Source organism: Thalassophryne amazonica, chromosome 16 (assembly GCF_902500255.1).
Source record: "Thalassophryne amazonica chromosome 16, fThaAma1.1, whole genome shotgun sequence".
Classification (NCBI taxonomy): domain Eukaryota; kingdom Metazoa; phylum Chordata; class Actinopteri; order Batrachoidiformes; family Batrachoididae; genus Thalassophryne; species Thalassophryne amazonica.
In genome coordinates, this window is record NC_047118.1 from 40,640,861 (window position 1) to 40,654,100 (window position 13,240).

Sequence of the window (13,240 nt, forward strand, 5' to 3'; positions counted from 1 at the left end):
CTGCCCTCCACAGGAATGTTCTGGAAGGATGGGGTTCAGGCACTGGTGGCGCTGGTGTTGCTGGAGCGTTTCTTTACTCGTCCTTCACACAGGCGGGTCTGTCACCCCGGGAGACACTCCTCATAATGCTGGTTATCCCTTTTCTGATGTTGATTAGGTAGGTGCGGCATGATAAAGATAAGGTATCCGCACACCGTAATTTGTTTTTAACACTACATTGCCACTAATTGCTATTTAGTGTCATTTCAAGGACATGTTACGTGTTATTTAACGTGCCATTCAACAACACGTCAAAGTATTCATGAGTGTAAGTCTAACTGTGCACATGTGGTCTCGATTAGTGGTTGCTGACATACTTTATTGCTAATTAAACCTCTGGCTTGGCAAGTCAGCAAGTGTGTTTCAGAAAACATTTTACTCTGTATTTCTTGGCGGGTGAGGTCAGTCTGAGCAAACGCAGAAACTGACAATAATAACAAACAGAGTGAAATGAACATTTGTACATCAGATCATGAAACTACTGACCATATAAAAGTGATAGCTCAGCATTCACATTGGACCTGCGAATAGATGCTTGGGGAAAAAGTCAGGAATATCTTATTTTCAGGAGCTGTAGACTGTCTACCAGCTCGCGGATGTGCACGAGCATTGCACACACCGCATAGTTCAGTACAACGTACAGAGAGGAGACAGACACTTTGCTCTCAACTCTTAATTTTGAGAGTCTGTCTGATTTGTGATCCAGATGGGTGCTGATTCTGTGACAACAACACTTATGAGCGTGCACAAAGCTGTGTCTCTCAGAGATACTCTGTTTTTAACAGGCTCAATGTGCACACGTAGCATGTCTTCTCACAGTGAAGAGTGGTTGCTGCCGTTACTGACTGCATTGAAATGAACACTGTTATCACTTTAAAAACAAGTCATCGTGACACAACATCACACCTATGCAAACTTTGCAATTAATATGCGGCTCTGTTCTTATGGCCCAGTCACACGGCACACGACGATTCCTGAACGAAGGGAAAAAGTAAAAAAAAGAGTCACAATTCGTTGAGAAAAGGTGGATGAAAGAGCTTTATCACGGAATAGCCTGTGAAGCAAGAGCACAAAAGGGACGAAAGAGGAAATTAACAAAACCAAAGCTAACGATCTCGAGGCTTTAAATGAAATGCACCTGGAGCCACAGCTGGAGCAGTGTGTGTCTGCATCTCTGAGTTCCAGTACTCAGCGCTGGGAAGGAGCTCATAGCGCCTGAGTTCTGGAGAAACTGCAAACAGAAGCTGTGGAGATCTCTGCGCACGTCAGTGGGTCCACCTGCTGTGGTTCCTCGTCCGGAACAAAAGAGGGATCATCTCCATCATCAGAATCCTTGACACGCTGCGCACCCCGTCTTGCTCTAATTAAAAAAAACAACAAAAAACTGGTGTGCAGTGGTCACTGCTGTGTCATTGTATTACATTACTAAGCTTATATACACACACATACTCAACAAAAATATAAACGCAACACTTTTAGTTTTGCTCCCATTTTGTATGAGATGAACTCAAAGATCTAAAACTTTTTCCACATACACAATATCACCATTTCCCTCAAATATTGTTGACAAACCAGTCTAAATCTGTGATAGTGAGCACTTCTCCTTTGCTGAGATAATCCATCCCACCTCACAAGTGTGCCATATCAAGATGCTGATTAGACACCATGATTAGTGCACAGGTGTGCCTTAGACTGTCCACAATAAAAGGCTACTCTGAAAGGTGCAGTTTTGTTTTATTGGGGGGGATACCAGTCTGTATCTGGTGTGACCACCATTTGCCTCATGCAGTGCAACACATCTTCGCATAGAGTTGATCAGGTTGTCAATTGTGGCCTGTGGAATGTTGGTCCACTCCTCTTCAATGGCTGTGCGAAGTTGCTGGATATTGGCAGGAACTGGTACACGCTGTCGTATACGCCGGTCCAGAGCATCCCAAACATGCTCAATGGGTGACATGTCCGGTGAGTATGCCGGCCATGCAAGAACTGGGACATTTTCAGCTTCCAAGAATTGTGTACAGATCCTTGCAACATGGGGCCGTGCATTATCCTGCTGCAACATGAGGTGATGTTCTTGGATGTATGGCACAACAGTGGGCCTCAGGATCTCGTCACGGTATCTCTGTGCATTCAAAATGCCATCAATAAAATGCACCTGTGTTCTTCGTCCATAACAGACGCCTGCCCATACCATAACCCCACCGCCACCATGGGCCACTCGATCCACAACATTGACATCAGAAAACTGCTCACCCACATGACGCCACACACGCTGTCTGCCATCTGCCCTGAACAGTGTGAACCAGGATTCATCCGTGAAGAGAACACCTCTCCAACGTGCCAAACGCCAGCGAATGTGAGCATTTGCCCACTCAAGTCGGTTACGACGACGGACTGGAGTCAGGTCGAGACCCCGATGAGGACGACGAGCATGCAGATGAGCTTCCCTGAGACGGTTTCTGACAGTTTGTGCAGAAATTCTTTGGTTATGCAAACCGATTGTTTGAGCAGCTGTCCGAGTGGCTGGTCTCAGACAATCTTGGAGGTGAACATGCTGGATGTGGAGGTCCTGGGCTGGTGTGGTTACACGTGGTCTGCTGTTGTGAGGCTGGTTGGATGTACTGCCAAATTCTCTGAAACGCCTTTGGAGACAGCTTATGGTAGAGAAATGAACATTCAATACACGAGCAACAGCTCTGGTTGACATTCCTGCTGTCAGCATGCCAATTGCACGCTCCCTCAAATCTTGCGACATCTGTGGCATTGTGCTGTGTGATAAAACTGCACCTTTCAGAGTGGCCATGGATTATCTCAGCAAAGGAGAAATGCTCACTATCACAGATTTAGACTGGTTTGTGAACAATGTTTGAGGGAAATGGTGATATTGTGTATGTGGAAAAAGTTTTAGATCTTTGAGTTCATCTCATACAAAATGGGAGCAAAACCAAAAGTGTTGCGTTTATATTTTTGTTGAGTGTGTGTGTGTATATATATATATATATATATATATATATATATATATATATATATATAAAACAAAACTGTCAAAACAGGGAATAAATATGTGTAAAGATGATTGAATATATCAGAGCAGTAAATTGATCAGTCCGTGTGAACGCGCATTGACTCACGTGCGGTTATTCCACCAGCTGCAGCTGATCCACAACGTGAATTCTGCCTTCCAGAACAGCTCTTTATATAATCATTTTAATTATCTACCTGTTGCCACATGTACAGAAGGGCTGGATTGTCATTCCTACAGTAATATTGTTATATTTAATAAAAATAATAAGCGCACGCAGGAGCTGCTGCTCTCGCTACTGCTGCATTCCAGTACTGTCGGAAAATAAACAACTTTTTTATTGTTTCAAATTCAGCAGTTGCTTGTGGCACAATAATTAATTGTATCCACAAAACATTTAATTCTTCCCTATATAAGGTGTCTGAGCCCATTGAACCCGGCTCCCCTCCCAAGTAAAAAAATCCAAGCAAGCAGGCTGAGTTTGGCCTGTAATTTCCAATGGTACATGAAAGCAGCAGCAGCCTCAGCGCTCACAAACCGGCTTCTGCACGGTGTGAAAACATTTAGCTGGTCGAACAAAGTCAGATTAAACAATAATGTTACAAAAACTAAACAAACGATTAGCAAACATCAAGAACGACAGTAAAATGAAACACGGACGAATTGAGGTTTTCGTTGTCCTTCATTCAAATTTTTCAACAGTTTAAAAATCCTGACGAAGCGCCAGCTGCAGGAACGAAGCTGCGCGAAGGTTAAACGATGCCAACGAAAGTCAACGAAAGTCCAGATTTCTTGTTTCTTCAGGGTTTCGTTGCCCTTCGTTAAGTGCCATGTGACTGGGCCATTAACGTTAGCAGCAGTTTGTCGACTACATTCCATTCAACAGTGCGCTGGGACATTTGCTCAGAGTGACACAAACACTGTCGGAAACACTTGCAAAAATAAGTACTAACAAGTACTTTGTTTTCGGCAGTCTCTGTAGCTGTTTGTTTCGATTCTTGTATGCTTACAGACTGTTCACAGAAGTGTACAAATTAATACAAATATATCATCACATGACTTCTAGTTGCCAAAATCTGAGTTATGAATTCTGTGCAACATGTCCTTCAATAAAACAGCCGCTTTAGCAACAAATTTATCTCTATGCTACAGTCAAACTTCTATTTCTGCTGCTATTTTCAGCCTTGTATAGTTTAGTCCACACTGTGTTTCATAAGCCTGATATATTGGAAAAACTAAAATAAAATTTACACTCCAGACTTAAAAAAGAATAAGATTTTGCTGCATGTTTGCACAAAAGCACTTATGATTATGGTCCAAAAATTTAATGGAAAAAAAAAATCAGCTGTTATGTTAACTGTGTATTTCTTTTTCTTTATCTCTCTTTTTTTCTCCTGTCTCATATTAATCAAACACATTTACTCCTTGGGTTTCTTACCAACCACCACCAGCTATTTCTTCCTGCTGGTTTCACCGCCTTCACTACCTCAGTGGAAGAGGAGTGAGACAGAATGTCTGGCTGTATGGCCGGAAGAGAGGCAGCACCTGATGGATGAGTCTGATGATAAAGAACAGCAGGAGGAATCAACAAGAGGTACGCTGTCACTTATTCATGCACACAGTTGTTGGGTATGAGCACTGCTGCCATAGTACGTGTGTAAAGTTGCTTAAAGCAATATTATTGCTCTGCTGACAGTTTTTTTATAGCACTGCCTGCAGAAACATTAACATAACACAATTCACATTATGCATATTCTTTAAAAAGCGTAATCATTTGGAATAATTAAGAATGTACATAAAAAAAAGTTCTTTGGACAGAGTTATTCAGCACCATTTTATTCGCTGTTGTTGTTGAACTGTTGTGTCAGTGCATTGCAGTAATGCAGAATGTCAGTTTTTCCATTTGATTGGACAGGAAGAGATTTGGTAATATCATAACAGATAAACAGAAGGTGCACTTCCAGGTTCTATTTCCACTTCAAAATTTAAATTACTCCAGCTTCGTGTGCACTACTTTCTATGTGATAATACAGTGGGTGGAGCCATGCCAGATGTTTGTCTGCTTCTGGTTTTTGTGTTCACCAGTCGCAAAGTCATATACAGACTATGTTTATAATGCGAAGACAGGGTTCCTGCAAATCCAGAAAAGTCTTAAAATGTATTAAATTTGGTAATCCAAAAATAAGACCTCAAGTGATGTTAAAATGTCTTGAATTGGTCTTTTTAAAATTAATAATGCCAAAATGTGGGAACTAGGATTTTATTCATGTTTTCTTCTGACATTGCAAATTTAAAATGTCAAAATAAACAGCAGTCTTTTTTTTTTAATAAATCAGTAAAAGCCTCTCAGATAGCAGAACCAAGAAGTTCAAAATTGGACAAAATTGCATTCATCAAAAGGATGAATGTGCTATATTTTGAACATGGTTTGAGATTTTTAACTAAATTTTACAGTTTGCCCATGAGGCCAGTAAATGTGCACCTCCCCCAGAAAATTCTGAGAGTGTCCTCTGAGCCTCTGGCTGAGTTCACGTAAAACAAAACTAAAGTCTCAGGATCTGTTTGTGGCTGGGAGTGAGGCCACAGCAGTTCATCCTACCATAAGTGGAAATCTGCTTAATAATTCATGACAAAAAAAAAACCTGTGAAAATACAGAGTGATGTTTCTCAAGTGCAAGATTTGACCAGATGATTTTGCAATAGGACAGGTCATAGGTCACCAAATTATTGGGGGTCTTTGAATATTCAGAGCAAAATTCCATTTAAATCAGATTTTGATATAATCACAGGGAAAGTGCTCCAAATTCAACAACCATAATGGGTAAATTAAAAAAATTTTTTTCATGAGCCATTCTGTCCACAAGGTCCTTTTAGAGACTAGTTGGTTTATGATGCTGCATGAACTGAAGTGGTGTCGGGTTCTAACCACTTGTGACTGGTCACACTTATTTATTTATTTAAAATTGTGCTTTTTGAAAGCACTGCTGTTTGCTACTGAGTAATTACACACTCCCTGTTCTCTTCCTCATAAATGTAACAGAGGGCACAAGGTCAAGTCCTCTCAGCTGCACAGAGAAACTGCACGTCATCAAAGTAAGTGTACTTTTGACTGTACATCAGCCTGAAATGTGTTTGTCATTGCACATTGACATTCTACCTGATTCCTGTGAACAGGGTTTACTGAAGTTTGTGCTTCCCCTCGGATTGGTTTACTTCGCGGAGTATTTCATAAATCAGGGCCTGGTAAGTTTTCTGGTGCCCTCTGGCTGTACTTTCATCTGTGTGTGTGCTGTCAAAACAAACTAGAATTTCTGGTCTGTTTGTTATTGTTCATGTATTTGTATCCTGTTCATAAATTTGCAGAATAAGTTAATAATAAAGTAAATGCAGGATTCTCCTTTTCCAGATGGAGCTCCTGTACTTCCCAGATTTTTACCTGACCCACGCGGCACAATATCGCTGGTCAGTTCATCTCCCTGGAAAGTTATTCAGAAGAATTTCCCCCTACACTAAATAAGGTGGTTTAAGGACACAGATGCTTAAAATGTCTTTTTGCTCAGGTACCAGACTCTGTACCAGGTTGGTGTGTTGGTGTCTCGGTCTTCACTGTGCTGTGTGAAAATCAGGAAACTGTGGGCACTTTCTTTGCTGCAGGTGAGAAATTATCACAGTGGGTTCTTGCTTTTTGAACTTTACAGACAGGTTGTCTCCAAGCATTGGTGATTAACATTGTTCAAACAAAGCTGACCCCAGAGAAATATTACATTGACTGAATAATGTTTTGTATTTGTTTTTATTATATTGAATAAGATTTTCATTGGACATCAGAATTTAGCTGTTTCCTGTTCTGATTAAGTGCATTTCTGCCTCTCACTGTCCACCACACCTGCTCCTAATCCATCATCAATCCAGCATCCACTAATCTAAATCTTAAACCCATTTCACACCTGGCCTGCATCGAGTTGCCTTGTTATGCAGGAATGGCTGCGTAACTGCACGCACATGTGGTGGGGGGGGGGGGATTTTGGCCCAGCTCTTCTTCTGTGGTTTTGAAGCTTCACTGCCAGTAAAGTTCAGCAGAGTCCAGCGGGATGAATAAAATCTAGCAATGCAGGTATGTACTGATTAAAAAAAACTAAAGTATTTTTCACAGGACTGGCATAGGGTAGCGTACAATTGCGGAGGCTTTGTGTAGAGTAGCGCGGTGTTACGTAGAGTTGCATAGAGTAGCAGAGTGTTTCATAGACTTGCTTAGAGCACTGGACGCAGTGCTCTACTCTGAATGTCTGCAAAAAATTTTAACATGTTTAATTTTTTGCGTCCCTTTCGCGGACCCCTTTGCATCCCTCAGAGTATTGTCATGTAGGGCTGCATAAGCTCAGCGTAGGGCTGCATAAGCTCAGCGTAGGGCTGCATAACTTGTCGTAGTTGGTACACCGCATTACGCAACTCTACGTTGGCCTGGTGTGAAAGGGTTTTAGGAATGTTGATTGCTAGTGATTGTAGTTGACTTGCTGTCAAATTCCACATGTGGCAAATTCATCATTTAGTTCAAGCAACTAAAACTAGTTCGGTACCATGTTGAGTTCCAAATTCTTATTTATTCTCTATTACATTAACAATCAGTAACCTGCATCAGACTGTCATCCCACCCTCTCATCCACTTCATGCTCTGGAATCTGGCACCAATGGGGCGAAGGGCCTAAAAAGATTTACCACTACTTCTTACTGATGACTCTTTTATAGCTGGCATCTGTTGATCATTCTCATTATTTCCCCACCTCTCTGTCCTCTCCGGCCTCCAAAGGTGGTGAATGCAGTGTTTCTCCTGTTTGCAGTGAGATACCTGTTCCTGCCCAGCGCCTGGGTGGTGTTTGTTGTTATCCTCTATGAGGGTCTGCTGGGTGGAGCTGCATATGTCAACACATTCTACTTCATCAGCATGGAGGTCAGACCATGTTTCTGTCGAGTTTGTTATTCAAGGGATCCATGTGTTCACTTTAAAACCTGAGGAAAGTTGGAAGACCATTACCTGCCTCAAGCGAGGGCCTCCATTGTTTTTGATAGTGTCGGGCTGTATTCTTTATCTTTAATACCTATTATTATTTAATAATAGGGAGTTAAGTTGAGTCATATAGTAGTTAGCTAGTGGATATGTTGTAAAAATGGCACATACATATTTTGTACATGTGCAATAGTGTTTACATGTTTTAAGCACGATTACCCCTGATCGTTCAATGATGCAGAGCTTTTGCACAATTATTTTCAGAAGCTTTCAAATCTTTTGCTGTGTTGTGCTTTGAGGTTAAAAAGGAAAATGTGTGTGTGCGTGCGCACTGTTCTTTCCGTCTGGCTTCATCGGGGCGTCTCTTGTCATTTCAGACTGCAGACAGATACAGGGAGTTTGCCATGGCGGTTGCCAGTGTGGGAGATAGTTTTGGCATTGCGCTGGCTGGACTCGCTGCGTTTCCTGTGCACACACACTTCTGCTCTGAGTGAACCCACCTGCACACTGGAGGAGGAGGATGACAGCGTGAGTTTCAGATATCTGCAGAAACAATGTCAGAGCGTACTACCAAAGCACAGAACATAAAAGTGGGGGAAAATGCCCAAAACATCCTGTTTTCTTTTATGTTACACATAAACTACATACAGATGTGTAAAGTTTTACTGACCATTGCTTTTTAGTTTGTGTTGGAGTTGGGTTGTTACACTGTTTTATTGATAATGTCTTTAATCCTGTCTTTAATCATGTGGTTGTCTGTTGTTTATGATTTCTTTTAATTTATTTGGGGGATAATTGTATTTTATGACTGACCAATTTTGATTGCCAAGGGTTGTGAGGATTCAGGTTTTGAAAAAGCTTGTCTGTTTTCCTGTACATTTTGAAACCAATTAAATAAAACCAAATAACATTTTACATTTAATGTCAGTTGTTTTAATTATAATATACAGTACTTTTGTTCATCTAAGGTAATATTCAGCTCATTACTGTGTGGTTATGAGACCTGGATGCTCTCTTTCCAAAGATCTTTTTGTAGCATGAGAATGACTTTTTGTAGCACAAGAATGACTTTGCGTCAGATGAGGAATATCACTTGCATCATGAAGTAACATCAGCTATGACATTCTGGCCATGTGGTGTGCATGATCCAGCATGCAGGTGCCTCAGTGTTGAGGTCCCCAACAGCTGGAGAAGGCCAAGGGGATGTCCACATTTCACCTGGCTGCAGCAGATAGATGGTTACGTTTGAGAAGTGGGATGGACCAGTAGTCTGCCTGAGTGGTTGCTATCCGGTAGCCAAGGCAGTTATGTGGAGTGCCGTAGGTGGTATTGTATGGCATGCATCAGTGCATGCTGGACTTGACCTGTGTCCAAAATGGCTTCAGGATATGAAGCTTCATAACACAGTGTTTAATACTGACATCTGCTGGACAAATTGATTAAAAACTGGTTAATTTAATTTCTCTGTTTGGAAATCTATTAATGCATAATGTCTTTTATCATGGACAGATACTGCCTTTAGAGCACTTCTGAATGAATGAATGAATAAATTTATTCAGCACACACAGTCCAAAACAACAACAAAAAAGTGGGGGGAAGTAAAAAAAAAACCAACCAGTCCCACTCCCATTTTCAACCACTTCAATCTCTTCAGCTTAAAGGACACAATCCGAATGATACCGAACAAATTTATGTTTACAATATGGCAACACACAAAACTCAACCTTCTTGAGAAGATACATATCTTGAAAACATCATGTCTTTATATTGATTTTTAAACTGATTGATATTTAGACATCATTTGAGTTCATCCATCAGGTTATTCCATAGTCTAGGGCCACACATGGAGACACAGAAACCTTTCCTGGTCGTCCGAGCGAGCCCTGTAAATTATATTTTCCCTCTCTCTCAGTAAAAAATTCTTGAATTCTAAAGGGCACTTGTTTATTTTTCACTTTGTACGTTAATTGAACAGTCTGAGAACAAAGTCATATCGTGAAGTTTTAATATTTGAGATTTAATGAACAGTGAGTTGATGTGGTCTCGATAACCTGCATTATGAATTGTTCTTAATGCTCTTTTTTTGAAGAATGGTGGTTGCAATGTAATTTTATAATTGTTGCCCCAAACTTCAGCACAGTAAGTCCGGTAGGGTGAAATCATTGAACAATACAAAGTATATAGTGCTCTGCAATCAAGAACATGCTTTGCTTTATTTAATACTACAATACTCTGTGATACCTTGTTTTGAACATGTCCAATATGAGCTTTCCAGTTAATTCTTTCATCAATAATGACGCCTAAAAACTTGTTCTATGTTTACCCCTTGTATATTTAACTGAATTTGTATGTCTTTATATAATTTCCAAATAACATTCATTTAGTTTTAGACAAATTTAATGATAATTTGTTAATATCAAACCATCTCTTTTCCTAAATCGGATAATAATTGTTGCAGATTTTCTCCTGAGCAAAACAGATTTGTCTCATCTGCAAAGACAACTGCTTTAAGCAAATCTGAAACTTTACATAAATCATTGATGTATAAAATAAATAATTTTGGGCCCAACACAGAACCCTGTGGAAGCCCACAAATGATGCAGTCCCCGAGTTTAACAAACTGTTTCCAGTTTTGTAAGTAACTTTTAATCCAACTCAGAGCAGCCCCTCTGATCCAATACAGTTCCAATTTTTGAAAAAATACATTGTGATCAATTGTGTCAAAAAGCCTTTCTTAGGTCAATAAATAAACCTGCTACTACAACCACTGGCAAAAATTATGGAATCACCGGCCTCGGAGGATGTTCATTCAGTTGTTTAATTTTGTAGAAAAAAAGCAGATCACAGACATGACACAAAACTAAAGTCATGTCAAATGGCAACTTTCTGGCTTTAAGAAACACTATAAGAAATCAGGAAAAAAATTTGTGGCAGTCAGTAACAGTTACTTTTTTAAACCAAGCAGAGGGGAAAAAAATATGGAATCACTCAATTCTGAGGAAAAAATTATGGAATCATGAAAAACAAAAGAAGGCTCCAACACATCACTAGTATTTTGTTGCACCACCTCTGGCTTTTATAACAGCTTGCAGTCTCTGAGGCATGGACTTAATGAGTGACAAACAGTACTCTTCATCAATCTGGCTCCAACTTTCTCTGATTGCTATTGCCAGATCAGCTTTGCAGGTTGGAGCCTTGTCATGGACCATTTTATTCAACTTCCACCAAAGACTTTCAATTGGATTAGGATCTGGACTATTTGCAGGCCATGACATTGACCCTATGTGTCTTTTTGCAAGGAATGTTTTCACAGTTTTTGCTCTATGGCAAGATGCATTATCATCTTGAAAAATGTTTTCATCATCCCCAAACATCCTTTCAATTGATGGGATAAGAAAAGTGTCCAAAATATCAAGGTAAACTTGTGCATTTATTGATGATGTAATGACAGCCATCTCCCCAGTGCCTTTACCTGACATGGAGCCCCATATCATCAATAACTGTGGAAATTTACATGTTCTCTTCAGGCAGTCATCTTTATAAATCTCATTGGAACGGCACCAAACAAACGTTCCAGCATCATCACCTTGCCCAATGCAGATTCGAGATTCATCACTGAATATGACTTTCATCCACAGTCCACGATTGCTTTTCCTTAGCCCATTGTAACCTTGTTTTTTTCTGTTTAGGTGTTAATGATGGCTTTCGTTTAGCTTTTCTGTATGTAAATCCCATTTCCTTTAGGAGGTTTCTTACAGTTCGGTCACAGACGTTGACTCCAGTTTCCTCCCATTCGTTCCTCATTTGTTTTGTTGTGCATTTTCGATTTTTGAGACATATTGCTTTGTTTTCTGTCTTGACGCTTTGATGTCTTCCTTGGTCTACCAGTATGTTTGCCTTTAACAACCTTCCCATGTTGTTTGTATTTGGTCCAGAGTTTAGACACAGCTGACTGTGAACAACCAACATCTTTTGCAACATTGCGTGATGATTTACCCTCTTTTAAGAGTTTGATAATCCTCTCTGTTTCAATTGACATCTCTCGTGTTGGAGCCATGATTCATGACAGTCCACTTGGTGCAACAGCTCTCCAAGGTGTGATCACTCCTTTTTAGGTGCAGACTAACGAGCAGATCTGATTTGATGCAGGTGTTAGTTTTGGGGATGAAAATTTACAGGGTGATTCCATAATTTTTTCCTCAGAATTGAGTGATTCCATATTTTTTCCCTCTGCTTGGTCTAAAAAAGTAACCGTTACTGACTGCCACAATTATTTTTCCTGATTTCTTATAGTGTTTCTTAAAGCCAGAAAGTTGCCATTTGAAATGACTTTAGTTTTGTGTCATATCTGTGATCTGCTTTTTTTCTACAAAATTAAACAACTGAATGAACATCCTCCGAGGCCAGTGATTCCATCATTTTTGCCAGGGGGTGTATTTCCCTTTGGTCCACATGTTTATTGATCTCTTCTATGGAATCAAGCAATGCCAGTGCAGTGGACCTTTTCGCTCTAAAACCATATTGACTTTCATCAAACAAGTTGTGCTGTTCTATAAATTTATCCATTCTGCTGTTGTAAATTTTTTCCAATATCTTTGAAAATTGTGACAATAGAGACACAGGCCTGTAGTTAGTAAAAAGATGTTTGCTGCCAGATTTAAATAAAGGTATCACTTTTGCCACTTTCATACTGTTAGGAACAATTCCAGTTTGAAATGATTTATTAAAAATATATGATAATGATTTTGTGATTTCAGTAATTATTTGCTTTACTAAGGACATATGTACCTCATTATGATCCATTGACTTTACTTTTACATGTACTAACTACATTAATAATTTCCTTTTCATCGACTGAAAATACTGCCTTTTGAGCACTTCTGTAAATGGATATACACATTTTTTTATACTATAGACAAAAAGTAATATTTGACCAGAAATTTCAAATTCTTCAGCAAATAAAATTTCCTACAAGAGTAAACAGAGATTTCTTCTGGCCTCCAATCCAGGTCCGGATCATCTCCAAAATTCAGTGGAGTTTTCCATGCCCTAATATCTATCTGTGGTGCAGATTTGGTGAGAATCTGTGAAGGAGTTTTTACGTAATTCTTCAAACCCTATATAAAGTGAAATCCTGATCCAGAATCTGGATCACCTCCAACATTTAATGGAGT

General features: G+C 39.8%; 1 protein-coding gene across 3 annotated transcripts in view; it reads left to right on the plus strand.

Moving 5' to 3' along the window:
- Window positions 1–8,981, plus strand: part of cln3 (CLN3 lysosomal/endosomal transmembrane protein, battenin) — a 33,373-nt gene extending 24,392 nt beyond the window's left edge. Inside the window, exons 8-16 of one of the 3 annotated variants that reach the window (XM_034189694.1) lie at window positions 14–157; window positions 4,513–4,655; window positions 6,099–6,154; window positions 6,236–6,304; window positions 6,468–6,523; window positions 6,622–6,715; window positions 7,869–8,009; window positions 8,444–8,587; window positions 8,715–8,981. In XM_034189694.1, the coding sequence (XP_034045585.1) occupies window positions 14–157; window positions 4,513–4,655; window positions 6,099–6,154; window positions 6,236–6,304; window positions 6,468–6,523; window positions 6,622–6,715; window positions 7,869–8,009; window positions 8,444–8,560 (820 nt within the window). In that variant the 3' untranslated portion in view covers window positions 8,561–8,587; window positions 8,715–8,981. Of the gene's footprint in view, window positions 1–13; window positions 158–4,512; window positions 4,656–6,098; window positions 6,155–6,235; window positions 6,305–6,467; window positions 6,524–6,621; window positions 6,716–7,868; window positions 8,010–8,443 lie in introns of all 3 variants that reach the window. The other 2 variants (XM_034189695.1, XM_034189693.1) reach the window with 2 other exon arrangements.
- Window positions 8,982–13,240: the final 4,259 nt, after the last annotated feature.